Source organism: Trypanosoma cruzi, genomic scaffold (genome assembly GCF_000209065.1).
Source record: "Trypanosoma cruzi strain CL Brener 1047053516851 genomic scaffold, whole genome shotgun sequence".
Taxonomy (NCBI): domain Eukaryota; phylum Euglenozoa; class Kinetoplastea; order Trypanosomatida; family Trypanosomatidae; genus Trypanosoma; species Trypanosoma cruzi.
In genome coordinates this window covers 347,759-371,272 of record NW_001849577.1, presented here as the reverse complement: position 1 = coordinate 371,272, position 23,514 = coordinate 347,759, and the positions used below count along the sequence as shown (strand labels likewise).

At 47.1% G+C, this 23,514-nt stretch overlaps 11 protein-coding genes across 11 annotated transcripts, besides 42 other annotated features; all 11 read right to left on the bottom strand.

Moving 5' to 3' along the window:
• Positions 1-494: part of a sequence feature (heterozygous, Esmeraldo-like haplotype) that runs on past the window's edge.
• Tc00.1047053507011.110 (uncharacterized protein) lies at positions 46-777 on the bottom strand (the record flags this gene model as incomplete). Its single annotated transcript, XM_812862.1, has 1 exon — positions 46-777. The coding sequence occupies one exon, from the start codon at positions 775-777 to the stop codon at positions 46-48; it is 732 nt and encodes a 243-aa protein (XP_817955.1).
• Positions 495-841: a sequence feature (areas merged during assembly that could not be assigned to a particular haplotype. This can correspond to areas where the two haplotypes were merged or to regions with more than two copies in the genome that were merged during assembly.).
• Positions 833-922: a microsatellite.
• Positions 842-1,189: a sequence feature (heterozygous, non-Esmeraldo-like haplotype).
• Positions 1,042-3,303, bottom strand: Tc00.1047053507011.100 (hypothetical protein, conserved; the record flags this gene model as incomplete). Its single annotated transcript, XM_812861.1, has 1 exon — positions 1,042-3,303. The coding sequence occupies one exon, from the start codon at positions 3,301-3,303 to the stop codon at positions 1,042-1,044; it is 2,262 nt and encodes a 753-aa protein (XP_817954.1).
• Positions 1,190-1,295: a sequence feature (areas merged during assembly that could not be assigned to a particular haplotype. This can correspond to areas where the two haplotypes were merged or to regions with more than two copies in the genome that were merged during assembly.).
• Positions 1,296-11,685: a sequence feature (heterozygous, Esmeraldo-like haplotype).
• On the bottom strand, positions 3,755-5,083 carry Tc00.1047053507011.90 (hypothetical protein, conserved; the record flags this gene model as incomplete). Its single annotated transcript, XM_812860.1, has 1 exon — positions 3,755-5,083. The coding sequence occupies one exon, from the start codon at positions 5,081-5,083 to the stop codon at positions 3,755-3,757; it is 1,329 nt and encodes a 442-aa protein (XP_817953.1).
• Positions 5,098-5,195: a sequence feature (T-rich).
• On the bottom strand, positions 5,464-6,315 carry Tc00.1047053507011.80 (zinc finger protein, putative; the record flags this gene model as incomplete). Its single annotated transcript, XM_812859.1, has 1 exon — positions 5,464-6,315. One exon carries the CDS (start codon positions 6,313-6,315, stop codon positions 5,464-5,466), a length of 852 nt encoding a protein of 283 aa, XP_817952.1.
• Positions 6,451-6,480: a microsatellite.
• Positions 6,534-7,892, bottom strand: Tc00.1047053507011.70 (uncharacterized protein; the record flags this gene model as incomplete). The annotated part of the gene is made up of 1 exon (XM_812858.1): positions 6,534-7,892. The coding sequence occupies one exon, from the start codon at positions 7,890-7,892 to the stop codon at positions 6,534-6,536; it is 1,359 nt and encodes a 452-aa protein (XP_817951.1).
• Positions 7,897-7,926: a sequence feature (AT_rich).
• Positions 8,057-8,106: a microsatellite.
• Positions 8,503-8,549: a microsatellite.
• Positions 8,573-8,594: a sequence feature (AT_rich).
• Tc00.1047053507011.60 (structural maintenance of chromosome (SMC) family protein, putative) lies at positions 8,911-12,714 on the bottom strand (the record flags this gene model as incomplete). The annotated part of the gene is made up of 1 exon (XM_812857.1): positions 8,911-12,714. The coding sequence occupies one exon, from the start codon at positions 12,712-12,714 to the stop codon at positions 8,911-8,913; it is 3,804 nt and encodes a 1,267-aa protein (XP_817950.1).
• Positions 11,686-12,124: a sequence feature (haploid, non-Esmeraldo-like haplotype).
• Positions 12,125-13,855: a sequence feature (haploid, Esmeraldo-like haplotype).
• Positions 12,407-12,446: a microsatellite.
• Positions 12,797-12,824: a microsatellite.
• Positions 13,341-13,364: a microsatellite.
• Positions 13,594-13,628: a microsatellite.
• Positions 13,697-13,719: a microsatellite.
• On the bottom strand, positions 13,738-14,373 carry Tc00.1047053507011.50 (hypothetical protein, conserved; the record flags this gene model as incomplete). Its single annotated transcript, XM_812856.1, has 1 exon — positions 13,738-14,373. The coding sequence occupies one exon, from the start codon at positions 14,371-14,373 to the stop codon at positions 13,738-13,740; it is 636 nt and encodes a 211-aa protein (XP_817949.1).
• Positions 13,856-14,189: a sequence feature (haploid, non-Esmeraldo-like haplotype).
• Positions 14,190-14,757: a sequence feature (areas merged during assembly that could not be assigned to a particular haplotype. This can correspond to areas where the two haplotypes were merged or to regions with more than two copies in the genome that were merged during assembly.).
• Positions 14,448-14,480: a microsatellite.
• Positions 14,582-14,619: a microsatellite.
• Positions 14,758-23,514: a sequence feature (heterozygous, Esmeraldo-like haplotype).
• Positions 14,803-16,728, bottom strand: Tc00.1047053507011.40 (hypothetical protein, conserved; the record flags this gene model as incomplete). Its single annotated transcript, XM_812855.1, has 1 exon — positions 14,803-16,728. The coding sequence occupies one exon, from the start codon at positions 16,726-16,728 to the stop codon at positions 14,803-14,805; it is 1,926 nt and encodes a 641-aa protein (XP_817948.1).
• Positions 16,793-16,827: a microsatellite.
• Positions 16,931-16,982: a sequence feature (T-rich).
• Tc00.1047053507011.30 (hypothetical protein, conserved) lies at positions 17,290-18,195 on the bottom strand (the record flags this gene model as incomplete). Its single annotated transcript, XM_812854.1, has 1 exon — positions 17,290-18,195. The coding sequence occupies one exon, from the start codon at positions 18,193-18,195 to the stop codon at positions 17,290-17,292; it is 906 nt and encodes a 301-aa protein (XP_817947.1).
• Positions 18,237-18,258: a microsatellite.
• Positions 18,302-18,326: a microsatellite.
• Positions 18,618-20,039, bottom strand: Tc00.1047053507011.20 (hypothetical protein, conserved; the record flags this gene model as incomplete). The annotated part of the gene is made up of 1 exon (XM_812853.1): positions 18,618-20,039. One exon carries the CDS (start codon positions 20,037-20,039, stop codon positions 18,618-18,620), a length of 1,422 nt encoding a protein of 473 aa, XP_817946.1.
• Positions 20,201-20,245: a microsatellite.
• On the bottom strand, positions 20,363-21,913 carry Tc00.1047053507011.10 (hypothetical protein, conserved; the record flags this gene model as incomplete). The annotated part of the gene is made up of 1 exon (XM_812852.1): positions 20,363-21,913. One exon carries the CDS (start codon positions 21,911-21,913, stop codon positions 20,363-20,365), a length of 1,551 nt encoding a protein of 516 aa, XP_817945.1.
• Positions 20,428-20,453: a microsatellite.
• Positions 21,980-22,017: a microsatellite.
• Positions 22,187-22,215: a sequence feature (AT_rich).
• Positions 22,301-22,381: a sequence feature (GA-rich).
• Positions 22,632-22,717: a sequence feature (T-rich).
• Positions 22,731-22,751: a sequence feature (AT_rich).
• Positions 22,794-22,840: a microsatellite.
• Positions 22,960-22,989: a sequence feature (AT_rich).
• Positions 23,025-23,049: a microsatellite.
• Positions 23,084-23,106: a microsatellite.
• Positions 23,149-23,184: a sequence feature (AT_rich).
• Positions 23,214-23,235: a microsatellite.
• Positions 23,484-23,507: a microsatellite.

Sequence of the window (23,514 nt, the reverse complement as noted above, 5' to 3'; positions counted from 1 at the left end):
AGGGGACAGATAGATGGATAGAAAAAACTTTATACAGGCCCTCCTTCAACTTAGTTGAGATAAGGGGGCATCACAGTAGCATGAGCCTTTCCGTCGCTCAACAGCATAGAAGCGCACGAATCCCCGACCCTTGTGTTCCACTACAACACGCCACGCGTCCACATCGATGGGTGTTGGCTCAAACAACGCAGTCGGTGATTCTTGCGTTAATCCTGCCTCTTCTCTTCCTCTCCCACTTCTAGAAAGACAAAACTCGGCAGATGGGAGATAAACACAAGAGATAATTCGATCGTCCAACAAAGCCAAAAGAACTGCCCGTCGATGCCACGGACATATGCAGAATCTCCGCACTTCCTGTGTTCCCATTGGATGCATCGTTTGTCCGGCCGAAAAATACTGTAGAAATGTGCCTACAACGCTTTCTGTAGCGCCACAGATCCCCAACGTAAATCCCTTTTCCTCATCCTCAACCTCAACATGAGCCACAAGAGAAAACTCGTCATCTCCGCGAACAGTCCAAGGGGAGTAGCAGTGAATCGACCCCGTTTCTGGCTGATTGGGTGGCCGGAATATGTGAAGAAATTCACCCCCATCACAACTGTACGAGCGTAAAGGAAAGGGGGGTTCCTCATCAACATAAATACTCGCAGTCTCTTCCCCAAAAGCAGTAGAATAGCAAGAAGAACCTGTCGTACCTCCACCATCGATGTGAAGGCGTCCCAAAGGGAAATCACCATCCGTGACATCATCGATGGACCCAGGTGCTAAACCGCCCATAAAACATCAAATCACAGGGTAGACCGTGATGCAAAAAGTAAATTTATTGGCTCGCAAAAAAAAAAAAAAAAAAAAAAAAAAAAAATAGCAACAACAATGAGATAGAAAAAAAAAAAAAAGAAAAAGAAAAAGAAAAAAAAAAAAACATGCGTCGCCATCTACGACAAAACATCAGCAGCAAAATGATGGTTTCATTGCTACTGCTAAAGAAAAATGGCCAATTGTCAGCCTCATAAACCCACAGCAACGACAACAAAAAATAAATCAACTTCGCACGCCAAAAGAACGTACAGGAACGGGCACCGGCACCCCGCTGCTGCCACCAAGAGACAATTTCTGCTGGACGTCCGTCCCCGCCGTCGATGCGCCTCCCACTACCGGCTGGGTCGCCTGGGGAACAGGCACCGGCACCCCGCTGCTGCCACCAAGAGACAATTTCTGCTGGACGTCCGTCCCCGCCGTCGATGCGCCTCCCACTACCGGCTGGGTCGCCTGGGGAACAGGCACCGGCACCCCGCTGCTGCCACCAAGAGACAATTTCTGCTGGACGTCCGTCCCCGCCGTCGATGCGCCTCCCACTACCGGCTGGGTCGCCTGGGGAACAGGCACCGGCACCCCGCTGCTGCCACCAAGAGACGATTTCTGCTGGACGTCCGTCCCTGAATTAATTATAACTGAGTGTGGCGGCCATGGTGCCTTGGAGGCAAGACTAGCTGTGATATAAGAGGAGTTCGTTAGATTGTCGTAGGCAGTATCCTTATTTGCGGCCCCCTCGCCCACCAAAGAATTTATTGTGTGGACTGGTGGAGATGAAGAAAGAGCTCGAAGGTCAAACATTGGTGAGGGATTGTACCCATATTCAGTAGCGGCCGACACTGTTTGCCCATCACGCTTAGACGGTGATGATGGCAAGGGAGTATCAAAGGAATACCCTTGTGGGGAAGGCACTGATGGCTTTGGATCAAAAACATTAGGGTTCGAAACGGCTTTCGATGTCGATGCCGTCAAAGTAGAAAAGGGCGTGGCCAACAACTTGGATCCTGCCGTAGATATAGAGAAGGCGCTTTCAACTGTAGAGCTTCTTCGCCGTGTGGATCGTCCACCGGACGACAATAGTGAGGAGGAAGATTCGCTGCTAGTGCTACAGCTGTTAAAGTGAGAGGAATACGTTGTCTTTGACGACTTCGAATCAGCTTTCTCATCACTATGGTTTCTATCTATCGTTGACTGCACAATAATGTTGATACATTTTGTCAATTCTTGAACATCTGCGCATAGCTTTTTGATGAACTTGACATGCTGACTATGTAGGGTAGATACCCGCACATCCAGTGCCCGACGGTAAAGGGTTGTAATATGATGGAGATTCATTCCAAGACACTGCAATTGAAAGAGCACCTGATACGTAAGAAAATGGGCCACACTTCCCTCGCGTGGGAGGGGCAACTCGTTTACAGGTTGTCTGCGTCCGTGAGCTTCCACGGGTGTGCTTGTGTGCTCCTGTCCAGATGACTCGGCAAGCTGATTGGCCAGCTGGATCACAACATTCGCAAATTGTAAGATTCTCTGCACCACACAATCGGCCTTCTCCGTCATAGGTTTTGTCTTTGCATTCACGTTAACTGCGTCTAGGGGCGTAAATTCCCGCCTCAGTGTGGCGTAAAGCATCTCGCAATTTGACTGAATCTGACACGCCACGTCATACTCCAGAATATACAGAAGCGTTTTCTTCTTCGCAGTAGAACCCCTTTTCGTTTGGTCAAATCCATCCGCATTCTCTAGTCGACAATCACCTGTTCTTTTCTCTTCGTTTTTTTGTGTCGATGTGCCGTCAACCGCAATGACAGCTCCTGACGACGGTGATTTTTCGAGTGGGGAATCTTGATGGCCGTCCTGCTTCCTACGGTGACGGCGTTTATTCCCCTCCCTGACGTCGGTGCCGTCCAGAACCACGCGAATAACAAAAGGCTTTCCGTTGACCGTCAATTTGGCAGTCGGTGTGGACGGTGGCACCGGGCCAGAGACGACGGAAGCAGCGATGGCTCCTGGATTCACCGAAGAAGAAAACATCCTTTCTTCGATGAGAACAACACGACAGGACATCTCCGCAAAACCCATCGTCTTACCGGCACTGTCACACATGGCGTAGTTGCCGTGACGACGGCCCTCAGCTGCTTGCGCCGTCAACACCGGGCATGGGCATACCCATGACACCGATGCCTGCCGCTGCCCCTCGTCGTACATGCGGCAGACGCACTGAGCAGGAAACATTTCTCTACATTCATCGTCATTCAGGCAAAATTCGGCCTTGTGGCACACGTTGTACGTTAGCGAGAGAATGCCATCGCCCGTGGAGGATCGCACAACGACACCGCCACCACCGCTGATATGTGGCCGAATAAAAATCTCCGGAAAGCTTGAGAAACGCACAACAAAAATAATCCTCGCCGAGGAACTCATGTTCACAAGACCATGAAGCCTCTTAACGGCTATCTCTAAGCGGTATCTTCGCCTCTGTGACGACATCCTTTTTCACCACCGAAAGCAGTAGACAACGACGATCTATTCCCTTCTTGTTGGGCTCCCAACTATGTCCACTGACGGTTTATTCCACACAGTCAGCCGCGCCTCCAGAAAAATTCTCAAAAAAAAAAAAAAAAAAACAACGCCAAGGACCTGGAGTGCCCACTGCCCTCCCCTTGAAATTTGTTTTCAATCTCTGATAGAACAAAAAAAAACCAAAACATGGAAAAGAAGTAAGAGAAAACCAATAAAAGAGAGCAAAAATAAACTGGAAAAAAAAGCCACACAAATTAAACGATTGCAACTTGACGTAGGCTCCAAAAAGGACAAAAAATATTTAAATACCAGACGAAAATGAAGAATGCGTGCCCACAAATATATAATTAGCCATCCCTGAGAGCAATTCATACAAGCCATAGCGGGTTGAGCCTCAATGTGGCTCAGTACTGGACGGCTAAAGGTCTTCATTTGGGTTGTTATCGTCCTCCTTCTTCTGCTTGTACTTACCGCGGTGGTACAGTTGGTCTACCTTGTCCTTGAAGCTAATGCGTGCGTTTGGTACACTCCCGGCTGCCAATTCAGGTTTTTGCATCAATACTTCCTGGGTCGGTATTGCAGCCTTGTCACGAATGCGACCCCTGCTTGTCGCAATCTCCCCACGCTTGACAATTGAGATTGAGCTTTCACCATCCTTAAGGCTCTTCGCAGACATTCTGGCAATCATTGCATCCTGTTGCTCCTGCAGAGCATGTGCCTTGTCCAGCTTGCCTTTCTTGCGACGCCTCATCGGCGCACTCGTGTCCGCAGGTGATGCGGCAACACCACCAACAGGGATAGAAGCGGAGCCGCCGTCGGTCTCGCTTAAAGTCGGCCGACGGAATATGGCCTTTGAGCCCGTTTTACCGCGGTCAATATACATGCGGCGACTAATTTCACGCTCGTTGTCTGTTTCCTCCATGCTGCGTGCCACCCGTGTGTCTTCATCCCGCTGCTCCTCTTCGCGGGAAATGTCATCAATCGTTTCAGAAAGCGCTCGTGAGTCATCAATCCATTCTTCTAGACTTTCCTCCCTCGCACTTGCCATGGTGCGCAGCAACTGCTCCTCCACGCTGACGGAAGTGCTCTCGTGAGGTTGATGGGGTTTGACCGTAGACTCTGGGTGCTCTGAGACGTGGTTCGTGAGGAGACCCTCGGGAACCTCCACAATATTTCCCTCGCGATCCTCAACCAACGGCATTTGTCCAACAAAGTTCAACGGGTACGCCTCACTCTTTCCAGCGACGTACTTGTCCAACTCCCTCTCAATATGCTCCTGGACCCTTGACTGTGGAATGTACTGAATGAGATTCATGCTCTGCAGCCGCTCACTGGCGCGCTCGTACCAAAAGAAGAATTGTCTCTCGTGGAATTCGCGCAGTAGGTCCAAATGTTTCTTCTTGAGGGCTTGACGTCCTTCCGTCATTTGCTTCGCCTCCAGCCGCTTCTTTTCCTGTGCCTGCATCTCGTACTCCCACTGAGCAAGTTGGGCTGCCTTTGTGATGTTGTACTTGTATATGTACTCATCTGCATTGACACGGAAGGACTCAAGCCACTGGCGCTTGTATACTTTTCTTAGATGCTCAAACTGCGCCTCGTGGACATTGCGCCACAACTCATTTTGTTTCCACATCCAATGGCGGTAGGGCGTAAGGAAGCCCGTCATCTTTCGCCCGTGATCCGATTTGGAGGGGAGATTGTAGTACGGCCGTAGCTGCCGCCGACACCCCCGCGAGCAGCGCATCATGGCCCAAGATTGCTAAAACAAAAACAACAAGAAGAAAAAAAAAAACAAGAAAAATAGTCGTAAAAACAAAAGGTGCACACATACGCACACACACACACAAAAAAAAAAAAAATTCGCCCGCAAAAAATGTTCTTACTTGTTTCCCTCTTATTCCACGAGTAGATTTTACTGCATCCACGTACAATCCTGCACAGACAAATCTTAGAAACATTTCAAACACCTTCCACACCACCAGCCGCAGTCTGACCAATAAAAAAAATTACAACAAGAAGTATGTATATATATATATGTATGGTAATAACAACAAATTCAGGATGGGGAAAAAGAAAAAATGTAAAATATTAATACTGTTGTAGCAAAATGTATTTGCTATTTTTGTTTTACGCAGCAGGTGGTGACAACAACCGAGCTGCACGTTTCTCCAGAGCATGTTTGACTAATTCGTATCCTTCCGGTGGACCTGGTATACGTAGGTGAATGGCTTCCATCAACAAATCCGCGTTCCCCTCCGCGGCCTCTGGAAATGGAAACATGGCGGCGAGTAGATCAGGGTGCTCCGGCTGCACTTTGATGTCAGCAATTTCCCTGAAATACTCCACCTCGGTATTCTCCTCTACTATTTCCACCTGCTGTAGCAAAATATCCGTGAATACAGCACGCTGACGCACTTCTCCCCAACGTTTTAGAAGAAGTTCCCTCTCTAATTGAGAAGCCCGTTTATCAGTCTCTAAATGGTTATGTATCAAGTGCTCCGCGGATCTGGCATCGTTGCCGTAATATCCATCGAACTCCCTCAAATTCCCGTATGCGTTGCTTGTCACACCACCACCGCCACCAGACCCCATAAAGTAGCTGCTTTCGTAATCAAAGTTCCCATTCAACGCCTTGTTCATGTTCAGGTGCGATTCCTGCTCCAGGGCTCCTGCCTCGTTGCCGTCACTCGTGACGGGGGGCACAGGCCCACCACACTGTCTAAAGCCTCCACCGACTAAAGCTCCATCAAAATCCCTGCGTAATGCGTGGAAGCAATCGGCACACACCCGTACGGGCACATGAATTCCACGCATCGGAATACTGCAGCTAAAATTTGAACAGTTTCCACAAAAAACATAGCCGCAATTACGACAGTGATGACGCCGTGTGCTAATGGAGAAATTGACAGCACACGAATGGCATGATGGAGCCTCAGAATCTCTCTGCCAGCGTTCGTCCTTGGAGCCATTGGTTCCCATCCTTGCTTCTTGCTCAGCGTTCTCCTAAAGGAATTCTGTCCCGCTTGATTCCTCGGTAAACAACAAAAGAAACAAAAAATAAACCGCAGCCACATATGCATACAATACAAGACAGCGTGACCGTCCATCTTCTTTCAAAACAAAACAAAACAGAACAAAAAAAAAATACATGCATGCATTCATGCACAAAATATAATCTTGCTTTTTCCTCAAAATAGCTACAGGAACGACACATTTAACCACTTGTCCTTTGCATCATACGCATCAGAGCTGCTTGTGCTTGAAAAATTCAAAACTGAGGAAGGCCCCTTCACAAAGTAGGGCACATTTTTTACATTCCCCTGACCTAAATTTGACGGTACACGAGTTCCCCTGTTACTGACCGCGACATCTATCGGCCCGTTCGGCGGGCGGCACCGCAGCGCTTGAGACCCTGATAATACATCCAAGTCCAAGTTAACCGCGGTTGCCCGCTGCTCGGGAAGCAAATGGTGCTGAATCCAATGAGGAGCGCCATGCTGGTCTAAGCGTTGTCCACCGTCAGAAGTCACTAATTTCTGCTCCTTTTGCGGTCGAGAGCGCAAGGGGGTTCTCATCAGCATCACAGCAACGGCGTCGTGGTGAGTTTTCTCCAACTCGTCAAGGTCTGCAAGAATAGACCGCGTTGTTTTCCTCGCTGTTTCAGCTGGCGCCTCTTCCATATCTTTTGCCTTCAATTCGTCGTTTTTCTTGTTTTCCTCTTCACTTTTCTCCTTTTCTTCTTCCTTTGCTGCTTTCTGACGTTTATTCTTCTGCATGGCGTGGCACACACAATCAACCATCGTTTCCCCGTCAAATTCCCCTAGCGAGTGAAGAGCGTCGTCCCGCTCCTCGCAACACCCATTCGGTTTCTGCGTACCGCCATCGCTGTCGCCATTCACAAATGAAAACATGTCCTGATCATTTCTCAAAGTGCATTGCGACGATCGCGCGGCACTGGCCTCATGCGTGTAGCGACTCCTGAACCCATCGCTGTGGGAAAACTTCGCCCCAACATCGACTGGCTGGTCCTGATTTCTTCCAGATGAAAGGAATGCCACTGGCGTGGAACTGAAGGAGTCCCTTTTACCTTGAAAAGCCCCCTCACCTGATGCACAAGGCTGCGCCACACATTTATGGCTCAAATAATCATCCCCAATGTGATTGCTTCTCATGTCATTCTCCTTGTCATTGTACAGAATAGAGGCACCACCCCTTACATTTTTTCCCTCTTCTGTTCGGACTGGCAGGGGAGATGCGTAGTGCAGCAGAGCCTCCACGGCAGCCGGACGAAAAATCGGGGGAGGAAGTTTTTGCATCGACGACGTTGAAGGACGCTGCTGAACATGTCTCGCCCCTTTCAAGTCTTGGATGTCTGATCCGTCCTGTCTTTGAAGCGACTCTTGAAAACGGCGGACCATCGCACTCAACCTGTTTCCCGCCTCTGAAAACTGTGACCGCATGGCAAAATGCGCACGAATCTCATCAAAGGCTTCCTTCGCGTCCATGACCTCATCCGCCTTGTCTCCCCTGCAGCGGACATAAGCAATTACGAGCATTTAGTAATATTAAAAATAAATAAATAAATAATAAGAAATACGGAAAAAATACACTCATTTGACGCCGATGCATGTGTTTTTGCGCATTTTCCACAATAATAAATTAACACTGTTCTACACAGACACGTGGGCCATCAAAACATTGCTGTTCAGCACCCACCAGCAATAATAATAATAAATAATAGAATAATAATAAGAAGAATGACAACAACAACGCTAACCAAGCGCCCGAATGAAATAAGCACCTCAAAGAGACGGTGCATGCCCGGATTCACATGCGTTCAGCACCTCTTCGGCCAACTCAAACTCTTCCAGCGTGACGGGTAACAACATATCGCTTATCGCACTTAGGCTTGCAGGAATCGGTAAGGTTGAGTTGCGGTCGCCACTGCGGCCAGTCCTCTCCTTGTCCTCTTGCAACCCACTTTCATCAACCAAGAAATAGCCATCGTGTGTAAGCGCGTGGTGAAGAGCCACGGGTCGCACGGGCACTGAGGGCAATACATCCCAAGACATCACAGGGGAATGTTCCTAAAAAAACAAAAAACAAACTACCAAACATATTGCAATGCATAACGTGACGACGGTGAAGAAAACAAAACACAAGCAGAAAAAAAAAAAAAAAAAAAAAAAAAAAAAGGAAAGAGAGAAGAAAAAGACAAATTGTAGCCAACAAAATCAAAAAAATAATAAAATAAAATAGTCTCAAAATAAACAAATGGGTAGGCGTGTGCATATCCACTTAACTCTTTCTGGAAGCACATTTATCAACTGCCCTCCATTTCTGTTCTTCATACCTTCCTCTTCCTCTCTATATAGGCACTTCATATTTTAAGACTCTATGGTATTTCTGTTCACTCTCTTGGTGGCTGATAAAATCACCATTTGTGAAGACACAAGAGGTCGACGCCTTTTCTTTCTTTCTCAATTTTGCTTCCTTTAGAGGTTCTTTTTAGGGGGGTGGGGGGAAAATAATTAAAAAAAAGACAAGACATATATATATATATTTAAGGAGGCGTCAAAAGGGGTATCCGCGAAGGTCCATTGTCAGGATGGAAGAAGTTTCCTTCTGTTTGTTCTTCAGCACCCCAACAAGCAAATCTGCAACGTGATAGAGCTGGTCCTTCAGCGAGATGACGATAAACTGTGTCGTGTTGCAATTCTTCCGCATGTAGTTGGCCAACTTCTCGACATTTCCAGCATCCAAAGCGGCATCAACTTCATCCAAAACAAAAAATGGTGTTGGTGAAACTGCATGAACGGCAAACAAGAGTGCGAGAGCTGCCATGGAGCGTTCCCCACCGGAAAGGAGCTCCATTGGCATGTATCGCTTTAGTGGTGGTGTCGCGTGGTACCTCGTCCCCGCCAGGTACGGCTCCTCCACATTCTCCAGACTCAAGTACGCGGAACCGTGCACAGCGTGCGCGCGAGTACTCAGGGTGAGCTCGCGGTATACACGGTCCACATTTTCCGCAATTTTTTCAAACGTTTCCATGAAACGCTGTGTGCGGAGCTCCTTGACCTTCGAAAACTCCGAGTACGCCTTGTTGACCTTTTCACGTGCTTCCTCAAGATGAGCGGAGGAAGAGCCCAACCTATCCTCTGATCCAGCAAACCGCGATGCCGCCTTCAGATTGGGAGCAAGAGACTCGGCAGCGCGCTGTAAGTTTTCCAGTAGGGTTTCTGTGCGTTGCTTGTAAGCCGCAAGGTGTGTCCTGTCAGATGCCGCCTCCTTTAGAGGCTCTGGAAGGTCTGAGAAGTCCACCACGACCTGTGCCTCCCTTGTCGCCACGGACCGATGAGGTTGAGAGGGTTGAGATTGTTTGGTTGGTGCAGCAGCTGGAGCGTCCTCCGGCAAGACAAATGGCTCACTCTGAGTCAAAGCGCCGCTCTCTGCCGCCCGTGACCGTTTGACACCGCGGGCCTCAACGGGTTTGAGCGGCAACACAATTTCTTCCATCTGACATCGCCGCAAAATGTTCATGCGCTGCAGGCGAAGTGTATCGCAAGCGGCTTGAAGAGCCGTAACCCCTCTTCGCGCCTGTGCCAACTTGCCAAGTTCTTGCTCGGAGGTACGACTTTGTTGACGAATATCGGCCTCTAGCAAGTCGAGCTGCACTTTTGCCTCACTGACGCTATCTCTTGACTGACTCTGCTTCTTTTCTGCGGTCTTTACAATTTCGCTGTATGCCGCCAGGTCCCGTTCGCATTGCTGAATTTCTTCTTCAAGACGCACACAAGCCCCTCGGAGATCCTCGATGGATTGCATGCCGATTCGCTTATGCTCTGCCTCCAGGGAAATTTCCAGCTTGTGAACCAGCAGCTGCATCTGCTGCCGTTTTTCTGCCCTTTCCCTCAATATTTGGGCCTCATGACTCTCAAGCTCCAATATATTTGGAATGTTTACCCGTCGCTGAAATTCAGAAAAGATGCGTTCTTCCACCTGCATGATAGACCCGTGCTTCTCTTGCAATTCATGCAGACATCGTCTAAGCTCGGATTCATAAGTGGAGTGACGTTTTTCAATCGTACGCTCCTCATTTTCCTGATTTTTCATCTCTCGATTCATGTTGGAAACCTTTTGCTCTGTTGCCTGCAACTCTGCCGCAATCACTTTGATGCGACCATGTGTAAACTCCAATCGTGCCTCCATGTCCCGGAGTTCGCATTGCGTCCGTGCCATTTCTGCCTCAGATCCCCCGGCCGCATCATTAAGCAACCGATCCCGTGCCGCACGCAGATCCTCATACTTTTTCTCGTCCCACTTCCGTGCACGGGACTGGATCGACGCAAGACCTCCCTGAACCGCACCATTCCGCATAAGAACAGAACCGTCCACAGTCACCACCTTAAAGCGCTCCCCATCCTCGCTGCCGTATGCAACATGTTTCGCCTCCGCCATTCCATTGCACACAAGTGTCTGTCCCAATGCATACTGCACTGCTGTCTCAATTGCCGTGTCATAACGAATCACATCCACTACAGGCTTACAGGTCCCACCAAACGTCCTCAGGCGGTCATTCACCTCCTTACCCTTCACCGAATCCAGAGGAAGAAATGTCATGGGTGGCAGGCGCTGCTCCTTTAGGTAACGCACACAGGAAATGGCCGTTTCCGTGGTATCCACAACAACCGCTTCAAGGTTCTTGCCCAACGCCACTGTCACCGCATGTCGATATTTATCATTGGGAATAGTGCAAAGATCCACGAGGCGTCCACGAACGCCATAAAGAGCACGTAACGCCTGCAATGCTCCGGCCATTCTCGACCCATGTTTGTCATTTTCCTTAATAAAACGAAGTTCATGCAGCTGCTCCTGAATCCTCGCCAGCTCCACCTCCCGTTCTCTATTCCTTTTCTCTTTCTGGGAAAGGTCCGCCCGTTTTTGGCTTATGTTGCTTGTAAGCTCCTGAACTGTGTCCTGAAGATCGTTCATGCGGTTTTTTAGCTCAGCCACACGCTCGTTGCTTCGTTGCACTCCTTGTTGAAGTTCCTGTTTTTGAGACCTGACATTCTCAATGGCTATTGTGCATTGTTTCTGACCCTCGACCAATGAATGCTGTTGCCGCCTGATTCTCTCCATTTGTTGTCTTAGCACCACGGTTTCGCACTCCGCCTCTTTGCGAAGCTGACGATACTCTGACAGCTGCTCCGCAGTTAGCGACCCGCTTAGTGTCGTGTGTTCCTCGTCTTCCTTCTTGCACCGCTCATCAAATGCCATTAGAATTGCCTTCTGCTGCTGCAACTGTTCCTCAATGCGTTGAACCTCACGTGACTGAACGTTCTCTGTCTTCATCAAGTTGTCCAATCCGTGCCGTTTCACTTCATGTTGGCGTTTCAAATGGTTCAGCGAGACCTTAATGCGTTCCAGTGTGTTGTGTTTCTCCCGCAGCGTATCCGCCTCTTTGCGGATCTTTTTAAGTTCCTCCAAGTACGTCTTGTGCTTTTCGGCATACTCACGCTTCATTTTGCGTATGTCTTCATCCGAGGCGATACTCTTCTCAAGGGCTGTGAGTTTTTCAGTGAAGGTATGAAGCTCCTGTTTCTGCCGCTCCAGGTTAGATTCCACGTAAAACAGCTGCACCAACGCCTCATCACGCCGCTCCTCACCAATGCGCCTAAGAACTTCTTCGTACTTTTCCGCCTCCTTCTTGTGAAGCCGCATTTGGTTAAGAGCCACCACCGCATCACGTTTTTCAGCAGAGGCCGTTGTCAACTCCTGGTTTGCCAATTCATGAGCCTTCTTGCAGCGATTGTACTCCTCCCTCAGTTCTGCACTCCCACTGACTTGTTCCAGCAGATCCGTGAGCTCCCGTGCCTTTTTCTGAGCGATCGCCTCCACCTCGTGTTGAAACACCAAAAAGTTATTCACCCGAGTCCCCACATTAAACTTCGACATTGCCGCCAAATACTTCCGGTCGTCCACGGGCTCGCCGTTAATCTTATGCGTAATCTTCCCTCGTTGGTCCACCGCTCGTGTGAAGGAGATCTCAGTGTCCCGACCTTGCCCCGCAGCTGTTGTCGTTGCTGTTGCTGCTGCTGCTGCTGCTGCTGGCGATATCGGTGTGGTGTGGCAGAAAACGGCGGTGACAGCACACTCCTTTCGCTGCGCGCCGCGGTGGATGAGGTCCGTTGCGTCCTTCCCGCGCAGCGTTGTCGTGGCACTGGGACTCAACACGAAGCACAGCGCATCCATAAGGTTTGATTTGCCGGCCCCATTAGGCCCGACGATGCACGTGAAGTCCTTCAAGGGCCCGATTGTCACATTGCCGGCGTAACTCTTGAAGTTGTACAACTCCACGCGGTCAATATGCGAGAGCATCCGACACGGAACGACACGCAATTTAGTTAATATTCCCTTTTCCTTCCTTTTTTTTTTTTCCTAGAAAGGACGAGACAGCACGAAACAAAAAATAAATAAATAAATAAATACGCCCTCCCCTTGACCTCTTTGAGAGGCCTCGCAGCATGAAGGCAACAATACACACACACACACAGATAGAAAAACACGCAAAAAAAGTAAAAAAGTGCTGCTCGGCTGTTCGCCCGCACTGAGCGCGTTATCCTGCCATCGAGAGACATGACGGCGCTGCAATTCATTTCAAAGGGCCATCCCTTTTCTGTTGCTTTTTTTCCTCCTCCTCTTCCTCACGTCTCACTGGGAGTGTGCATTGTCTGAAGGGAAATGCACAAGGAACAGTGGCGCCTACGGGAGATCACAGTCGTAACGAGATGATAGGGGGCGGTCGTTCTTGACAAATGGTCGCCACACGTCTGCGTTGTCTTTCGCGCAATGACATGAGGGCAGATGCGGTTGGCATGGCCGGTTTGCCATAGGCCATCGTGAAAACGCCATAAAAATTTCTATTGGCTGTTAAGCGTAAGCCGACGGTCAAAAAAAAAAAAAAAAAAGTAAATGAGATAAAAAGTTAATATTCCCAGAAATGCAAAAAAGAAAAAAAAAAAAAAAAAGGAAGATATGAGAACCGACAAAGAGAGGGTGTGTGTACGCACCCCCATAAATGTCACAATTACTTTAATGAACAACTTAGGCAAGGGGCTCCCATGTGTTCTTGACCTTGTTATTCGATTAGACGCAGCACGGCATCTGTGCCAATAATCTCCTTAACAATACGCAGGCACTGTCTGCCCTGACCGCCACATATGTATTTATAAATAAATGCAAATATATATGTTGAGGAAAACAAACAAAAAGGAAAAAAAGAAAAAAAAAAAGAGCGTAAAAATCTGGGCGTGATGTTTCTTCATTCTCCTTCATTTCTTTCCTTTTCTCCTCCAGGATGCTTCCTTCCTTCCTTCCTTCCTTTTTTTGTCTCATAAAGCATCAAAACGTGTCATTCACGCGATTCATTACGGCGCGCAAGCGGGTGTACACCTTTGCGGCTGGGCTACCACGGATCAAATCGCAAAGGGCATCCCTTGCCACCCGAATGTTCTGCGTTGTTCCCATCAACCAAATGTGCGTGTCGGCAATGACGATCCGCGTCCGTGTCACATTTTCAATGGTATACTTCGTTTTTCCATGGGATCCGCTCATCCGCCCAATGCAACGGGAGAGGTTATCGCCATGCAAGTTGGCTCGCACATCCTTCACTTCAAAGCCCTCAATGTACACATCGTCCATACGCAACAAGGCAATGGCATCCTTCACTTCAAATCCTGCAACGACTGCCTTGACAAAATCTTCTGCCTTTTGAAGGAGAACTTTGCTGCTGTCTCCACCGTGTCCTGCAGCCTCCATGGTGGCTGGGCAAGTCCGCAGCTCAACGCACCGAGATTTTAAATTCATGCGGATTTCCAGTTTGCACTGCTCGACAATGGGGGTGTAGACCTCTAACCACACCTTCTTTAGGGGAGGAAAGCGGTGGTGGGGAACCTTGACGCTACGCGTCTCACGAACAAACGCGCTGGCACTCTTCTCTTTCCCGGCACCCGGAGCACTAACGACGTTGGAGGACATCTTTGCCAAGGCGCCTTTTTTTCCCTCTTTTTCCCTACAAAAGTATATATGCCTGGAAAGAAAAGTAACAATGCAAAAAAAAAAAAAAAAAAGAAAAAAAAAAAAAATGACAACCAATAAGGAAAAACAACAAAACCAATGACAACAACAGCAAATATAAATATATCATGGCTATCTTTTTTTCTGTCGGGAGAAACGCCCACAAACAAATAAAAATAGCTACAACAACAACAACAACATCAACGAAATAAAAGAACCCAATAGACACAAAAATTCACAGAAGCAATCTAACATCTAAAATAAGCATATGGAAAACAAAAAGAGGCAAAATAAATCACGTTCCATCTCAAATTCATGCGTCCACTCATCATAAAATCCAAACCCGAGTAATTTTCGCACCCTTCACTCGGGCTAACCGCAAAATCGGCTTCAGTCTAGTGCCAAACGAGCCATTTTATTGTTGTCAATTTCACTCTCGATATCACTGGAGGGTGCAGGGACGTATTGCATGGATTGCTCATCCTTCTTTGCTTCTTCATTGTCGTCTGAGACGTATGAATCCGACGGAGTAGGGGTTTGGGAAAAATCTCCTGATCCACGGGTAAAATGCATGGATATTCCCTGCTCTCCATAAATTTCGGTCACCTTTGAACTGTCAGGAGCGTCTGGACGTTTTGCCTGCTGTGTAACCGGAAGGCGATCCGAAGACTGCGCTGGAGGGTCCTCTATATTTTCCATGGCACGCCGTACTACCCCCGGGGAGGACAACGCATGAGAGTAGCGAGGAAACTGCTGAACTCCCATTGGCTGCTGTTGTTGAATTGGGTCATCATTCGTCCATTGAGCCCTCCGTGACAGGGCAGAGGATGGTGACTGAGCCAACAACCTTGGTTTTGGCTCCCTGACCCCCATGGGCGAATTGTCGTTCGTTCCCATCGTTGGAGTCGCATCATGTGGACTGTGCGCCGCCATCATTTGTTTTTGCTGTTCACGGTATTGCTGATTTCTTTGCATCAAAAACTGTTGCTGCTGGTGCTCTCGCATGCTCACCGGCGACATGCTCTGTGATGGGTGGGGATTTGTTCCCATGGAAACATATCTCGCATCCAGCGGGTCCGCATAATTCAGTCTGCCACCTATCGTCTCCGGATGTGACGCCTGAAAGCCAAACACCGGATCCCGGCTCTGAGGACCGCCGCCTCCACCGGCAGCAAAAAGACGGTGGAGTGCCCCATCCATGACAGTCATCTGCCGGTCCATTTTCTCTATTCGTTGCTGAAGGAAATTTACCCGCTCCTTAAGTGCCAGAAACTCCTCACAAGAAATCTCCACACCGCCAGTGGCCCTGTCTGACTGGCCGCGGAGCAGGCCGTCCCGTGCTCCCGAAATAGCGCCGGCGTCTCGGTCCCCAGCCGAAACACACTGCAGAAGCATCTCCAGACGGTTAATGTCACGGCGACACAAACGCATTTCGCTGCGGGAGGAAATGTTTTCCTCCATCAGGCCCCTAAGTTCCGTGACCCACTGTGTGGTGGTGTCGTTCGTCGCCTCCAGCGCACCACGAAGGCGTGCAACGTGCTGGTGAATCAAATCACATTCCTCAGACGTTTTTCGAGCCTGTGCTCGCACCATTTGCTCTAATTCGTCTCGAAGACCAACAACGTGAGAATCTAACTCTAACAAAGAATTTCGCACCAAATCATGGTGACGACGAACGAGCTCATCGACACGACGGTCTCCACGCTGCTGCTCTATTCTTGCTTCGTTTTGCAGGGCAAAAACAGCGTCACGAAGATGATTCTGCTCTGATGTAATGCCTTTGACATGCTCTTCCATTTCTCTAGAAAGATTCTCTATAGGAAGTTTCGCACCACGCTGAATTCGATCCAATGCATTCTGCATCTCTCCTAAACCCCGTCTTGATACCTCCGTGGTTTCTTTTAGCGATTCCGCAAGTTCCAGGTGGGAGTTATTCATCTCCGCCAGGCGTTGACTCATCGTCGTGTTCACCCCTTTTATGGAATCGGTCATTCTCTGTTCAAAGGCCGCTTTCCACGCTTTCATCTCATCCGCAACTATACGCCTTACATCCGATTCATCCAAGATTCTGCGTGACGGGGCAGGAATGGTGGCCGTCGTGTTGAATGCAGGCGCATGGAAAAGAGACGCAGGCTCTGTTGCTTCCTTCGGTGTGGCATCTGTCATGTCCCACGCCAGGGATCCCATGGCGCTATTGCGGTAGAGTTTGTCACGCTCAATTGCTGTGCGCTCAATGATCGCCTGCATCTCCTTGTTGATGGAGTCGAGTCGTTGGCGGAAATGGTCCTCCTCGCTAGCATGGGATGAAGTCAACATAACGCCCCCGCCAAAACCAAATCCCCTTTTTTGCGTTTCAACAAGGAGCCGACGAGCCAAGAGCAAAAAAAAAAAAAAAAAAAAAAAAAGAGAGAAAAACAGATAACACCACAATCCTGTACGTTAAGCATGGCTCCAAAACAAAACAGAAAAAGGCAACTCAGGCCCCAATACACATCCACAGACGCGCAAGTCATGCGGTAAGAAAAAAAAAAAAAAGAAAAAAGAGCGAGTTACAAAAATAAAAATAAAAACATTACGGTACCATCATGCAAAGGGAAATATTGAGGAATACTTCAAGCAAACCTCCGGTGATAAGTGGAGAAATAACACTACAACAGAAACAACAATAAAAGGAAGCAAAAGTATAAAAGCAAACGCTCGTTCCAACCCGTACTCCCTCTTCCTATTACTAGTTGGATTCAATGAAGTGAACACCAAATCCTTCCTCCTTTAAATCCATCCCCTTCTCATTCCAGTGTTTTTAAGCATTCACCGTGTAGTTAGAAATTGGCCTATACAAACTCACTGCAATTACCACACGCAGACACACGCCAATACTCACTCATTGCTCTGTGCAGGGTACCAAACAGGGGTTGCCGGAAGAGCGGCTGTTCTGCTCCGTTCGTAGCTTTCACACAAGTATTCCGCAAGCGCTGGAGGAAATATTTTGGAAAACTCGCTTTCTATTGTTGGCTTTGATTTTTTGTAAGTAAAAAGCACCTTTTTCCTCGTTTTTTCTTCAATTACGGCGGAGAGCAATTTCCACAGTACGCTGAACGCCTTGGGGGCATCCACGAGGATCATCAACCCCAGACGCTCGGGGAAGTGATCCTGGATGGCGTGAATCACGGACAAACCCATTTTTGGGCTGCTGTCTCTGATGTGTGAGTACGTTTCAAAATCCGTGACACACACCCACTGTTCCACCCCGAGAGGCATGAGCTTCACCAAGTGGTTGAATGTGGCCACACAGTGCTTCAGTGGCTCCTTCCGATCCGGTCCCCACCGCATTGCCATAAAACAAACAGGACGGTTTTGGAGGTCCCACCCAACAAACTGCATCATGTGCCCATTCGGATCTTTTAAACAGGCCTCACATACCCAGTTGTCAACGTCTTTTTTTCGTCGCCAATGAACAGATTTTTCCAGCATGGAAAAGGATTTCTTCACGTCAAAATTGCGGGCGATAAGGTAGCGGAGAAGCAACCAATCGTCGTCCTCAGCCTCGCTGTACCATGGGGCATCCCGGACGGCTTTCTTGAAGGAGCTTAGTATTTTCCGCTGCCCCTCTGAAAACTCCTGCAGACGTTCCTCGAGCGTCTTCACCACTGCCGGCGGTCGCACCTTGGCGACCTCCTCCTCCGTAGACAGAAAGAAGGGGATTTGAAACCCCGCATTCTGCTTCGGGAAAAGAAACAAATCACGTGGCAAACGCAATTCCAATGTTGAGTCGGGACTACACATCCCTTCACTTCCTTTTCTGAATGCTTGATGTTTGTTTGTTTCAAAAACAAAAACAAAAACAAATGAATGTCAAAACATCACGGCACAATCACAAACGCACACACACAGAGAGAGAGAGAGAGAGAGGGAGATGACAAACAAACAAAAAACAGAAGGTGTGAGGGTGAGGAGATAAATAAAAGCCCAAAGCGGCGGACGACGCAAGTGGCCGTTGGGAGTGAAAATATCCATCAGAGGACCTCCCGCATCGACAGATCTTTTTTTCCTCCTTTTTTTGGCAGTGCACACGACCCTTTGAGGCCGTTCACCTCCAATGGTAAATTCCAAATATATATCATGTTTCTGCCCTCCTCTTGACTGTGGTAAAGGGGACAAACAGAGAATCATACATATTTATTACCGACTTTAGTTTATAAGCAGGTTCACATCAAAGAGCCTTCAAACTGCTCTTCTATATGTGGCTTAAGCTTTTCCCACTCAACGCGACGAAAAAACACAAACAAATACGCTGGGATCGCCAACAGCGTACAGCCCACAATTGGGCCAATCCACAGAGCCTTGACGTCATAACCGCAACGGAAAAGAAGAAATAGACCCAGTGGCGTTCCCACAAGCGTCAATCCCACAAAAACAATAAAAACGCCAATTACCTGAAGCCCACATCCACGCAGGATGCCCAGGAAATTGGATTGAATTGAATCCAACAAATGATAAACTAAAAAAAACGGAGTGATGCTCATAAAAATTGACACAACCTCTGGGTCCTCGGTAAATATATAGGCAATTTGCTCTTGGTACACATACAAAAGAGATATGTTTACAAAAGACAAAGCAAATACAACAATAAATGAAAGCATGGCGTATCGCCTTCCTAACTGCGGTTTTCCCTCACCAACACAATTTCCTACCAAGACGGTGCTGGCCATAAAAAATCCAGATACGACACTCCAGCAGAGATTCGATAATTGGCTACTAATGGCATATGCACCCAACTGCACCGAACTCATAAAACCCGCACAGACAGAATTTACTTCCATTGCACTCCACTCACTAAAGGCCATGCCAAGGGAGGGAATAGCCAGCTTTAACATTGGAATCCAGTTTTGAAACGCCGCCATACTCCAGCCACCCCATGTGTGCCGATACAGACCACTCACCCGGAGGTAGATAACGAGGGTGATGTCCATAAGAAGAAGAAGAATTACCCATCCCAGCGCAATTCCTTTATAACCTCCAAAAAACACACAAATGTACTGTACGAGGGGATTCAAAATTGCGGCCATAGACAGGGTCAGAAAAACGGGATTCGAACGATGTTGACTCGCATAATAGCGTCGAAGAAGCTCCAAGAGCATAATCGCCGGCAATCCCAGGACACACATCAGGCAAAATGAGCCCACCTCCTCTGCCACATAGGTCGGCTCACCAATTGCTATCAAGATTGGTGTCAAACAGCCGAGTAAAATGGCTAGAGGAACACTGAAGAGCATAAGTATAAGAAACATCCTCTGGGCGTAAACCCCATACATTGTGCTTCGCCGGTCCAGTCCGTAGGAGTGCGACAAAAGTGTCTCCAGCGCTCCACAAAGTCCACTACCAAACGCAAATCCCGTCGCATTGAGAATGCCAATAGCGATGGAAACACTCCCGAGCTCTTGTACACCAAGATGGCCCGCAAAGAAAAACATAACGATTATAAAACTAAACTGCGAAACCTGAGAGGCTGACAAAGGAAGACCTATGCGCATTAAATCCCCAAGCAGTTGCCTCTGCGTGGGCACTGAAGAATGCCCGCAGTCCGTCGACAACTGGCCGTTTGGCAGCCTTACATACGTCTCTCCCATGATTCCCCTCTTTCACGCAAAAAGAAATAAAAGTGGAATAAAATATAGAAATAACACGTTAGACGACCCAACGACTGCTAAAGCAACCTTGCGCCTAACAGAGACTCCCTTCAAGACAAAAGATCGAACCCAAGACCATTGCAAAAACAATGAAAAATACCAAAAAAAAAAAAAAAAAAATAAAATAAGATAATAATAATAATAAATAAACTATCCAAAAAACATGAGTTCGTGAGACAAATTTCATTAAATATTTCTTTTTTCTTTCCCTCGGTCCACCCTTCTATACATCACACCTTTTTTTTTTTTTTCTCGTTGCACCGTCATGAACACGAGGCAGCACCTTCCCTGGCCTCCACCGTCACTTCCCTTGCCTCCTCGGATCCTCCCTTCCCCTCCTCCTCCTCCTCCTCCAAAACCACGATACGCTCGTCGTGATGTGGCTTCAATTTTGACCAATCAATGTGCCAGTAGAGGATATAGATGTAGGACGGAAATCCCACCGCCGTCACACCAAGGAAGGGTCCAATCCAAAGGGACTCAACGCCATACTTAACGTGGAAAAATAGATAAAACGCAACAGGCACACCAACAAGGCAGAGGGCGCAACCAATAATAAGGGCGCCAAGTTTTTGTAATCCACACCCACGCAAAATTCCCATAACTGTACTTTGAAATGTATCAAAAAGATGATATGGAAGAACAAAAAGCAACAGACGGCGATACACCACAACCACCGCTTCCTCAGACGTGAAAAGATAAGGGATACGGTCTTCTAACAGCCAACATATGGTAATATCCAATAACGCCGTAATGACCACCATTACAAGTGCCACGTTTGCTATGCGCTTTCCAAGCAAAGGCTTACCTTCACCAATGGCGTTACCAATAAGTACGCAGACAATTATCATCGTCCCGGAAGGGATACTCCAACAGAGGCCAAACACCTGCATCGTAATGTAAAATGCGGCCAATTCGTGCGGTTCGGCAAACCCCGCGCAAATGCTAATTACCTCCAGCAGAACCCACTCACTCAACATCATTGCCATTGAGGGAATGGCCAATTTTAAAAGGCCTTTAAGGTTTTTAAATGCATTTACATTCCAACCTCCCCATGTTTTCTTATATAGGCCGGTGTAATATGCGTACCCTACTAAAGACAGATCAATAAAAGTATATAAAAATAACCAAGCCACAGGCGAACCTTCAAATCCAAAAAAATGAATCAATACTATTTGTGAAATGGGATTAAAAAATGATGCTGCCACCATTACAAATGAAAGAGGCTTAGTCTCGTGTTGGCAGGCATAATAACGGGTGAGTAGTTGAAAAAGTTGTGTACTTGGAATACCAAAAGCTGCAATGTGACAAAATCGCCCAGTGTAATAAACAACTTCTTTAGTTTGCCCAATATACTCCAAAAACATGTCCGCGTATATTAAAACTACCCCAAGAGGAATGCTGACAACAAGTAAAATAATTGTCATGCGCTGAGCATAAGTGCCGTACATGTACATTGTGTCTGACTCTCCACTAGACTTATGCATGCCGTACGTGTGAGATAGGACGGTTTCAAGCGCCCCACAGGAACCGGCGGCAAATGCAAACGCTGTCGCATTGATAAGTCCAAGAGCTAGTGCCGCCCCTCCCAGTTCATTCACCCCCAAAGTTCTTCCCACGATGGCAAGGATGACTGTAATAATAAAAAACTGGATGAGTGTGGCCACACTAAGAGGAAGACCAGTCACAAGAAACTTCTTTACAATTTCCAGCGTAGTAATGTCCCCTGAAAGGGGCTTTTCCTCTTCCATTCCCCCTGCGCAACCCGCTGTGGCAAAGGAATCATTAGCCACAGAATGAATGTTCACTGACATTCGTTCGACCTTTGTATCATTCTATTGGTTCCACAACATAAGGGAAAAAAAGTAAAGTGAAATTAAAATAATAATAATAATAATAATAATAATAATAATAATAAAACCGCCCAACTAAAAACACACACATACACGCAGACAAACATGTGCACATGCATTTATACAAATATCCTCTCCTCTTCATCTTTCGTGATTCATTTTGATCAAAAATGTAAAATCATTTCAGTGACCTCCGCCCAGTAGGCAGTTTCACCCAGATGATAGATACAACACTTATTTTTTTATTTTTTATTTTTATTTTTGAAAAAAGGCCTTTTGCTTTTATAGACTTCTATGTACATCTCCCTTGCCTGCCCATCATGAGGCAGTTACAGCACTCTTCCTCCCTCCTCCTCTTTGCTTCTGCTTTATTTCTTTTCCTTTTCTCCCCTCCCCCTCCCTTTGTATTCTTCCCTCCTCCTCCTTTCCAGCCCCCACACAAGCACACAATTGCTGTCCGCCACCCGCACCCTTACAAATGGAAGACACAACGTCGTTTTTCCCTCGTTGTTCTTTGCTCTCACGACCCCCCTCTTTTCAAAGGCCGAACACACAAATAAATCCCGAAAAGGGAGCGGAGCTGACATTTCATTTTTTTTTTTTTTTCGTTCTCCTTCACAGCATGTGTGGTGCACAAACAAACGTCCGCCCACTTCGTCGCCCTCATCGCGTTGCATCCACACAAACAAACAAACAAACAAAAAGAAAAAAATAAGCGAAGAAGGGGAAAAAAGTAAAAACAAAAACAAAAACAAACAACAAAAAACGGACACCAATCAAAAAAAAAAAAAAAAAAAAACATCATAAAAGGCGTCAGTAACGCACACACATGTGGGGCAATAAAAGGAAAGAAAAGAAAAGAAAAGAAAAAAAAGGAGGAAAAAAAAACATTCAATTTAAATAAAATCAGGGCGCTAATTTATGCCAACACCATAAACGCAATACACACATGTAAAAAAGAGAGAAAAAGGAGAAGATCACAAAATGATTAGCAGAAAGTCCATTACAAATTTATATTTTATTTTTATTATTAAAAACGGGGAGATTACGTGCCTTATATTTTATGACTCCCTTTTTTTTTTCTTTTTTTCTTTTTTAAAGGCAATAATAATAATAAATCACCGTCGCCTCAATAATAATAATAATAATAATAAAAGAGCAATAAAACAAACACATACTTCCAAGAAAAACAACACATATAAATATAAATAAATAAACAAATATATATATATCTATGGGTGCACAGCAAAAATAGTTGACATTCCTTCCTTCCTTCCTTCCTTTTTTTTTTTTTGTTGCTGTTGTTTTTGTATTTGCATACAAAACGGGAAAAACACTTGTCTCCCTGTTGTTTCACACATTCATTTTCTTCTCTCCCATTCCCCTTCGTTGCTGCAGTGGCGCTAATTCTCCCACCTCACACCAACGTCAAATCGCCGTCTCCATGCAGGGCGCGATGTGTCACTGTTCCTTCCCCCCCCCCTCCCCCACGAGGCCTCTCCATCCAACGGGAAAAATAAACATACACGAGAAAAAAAAAAAAAAAAAAAAAAAAGGAGGAG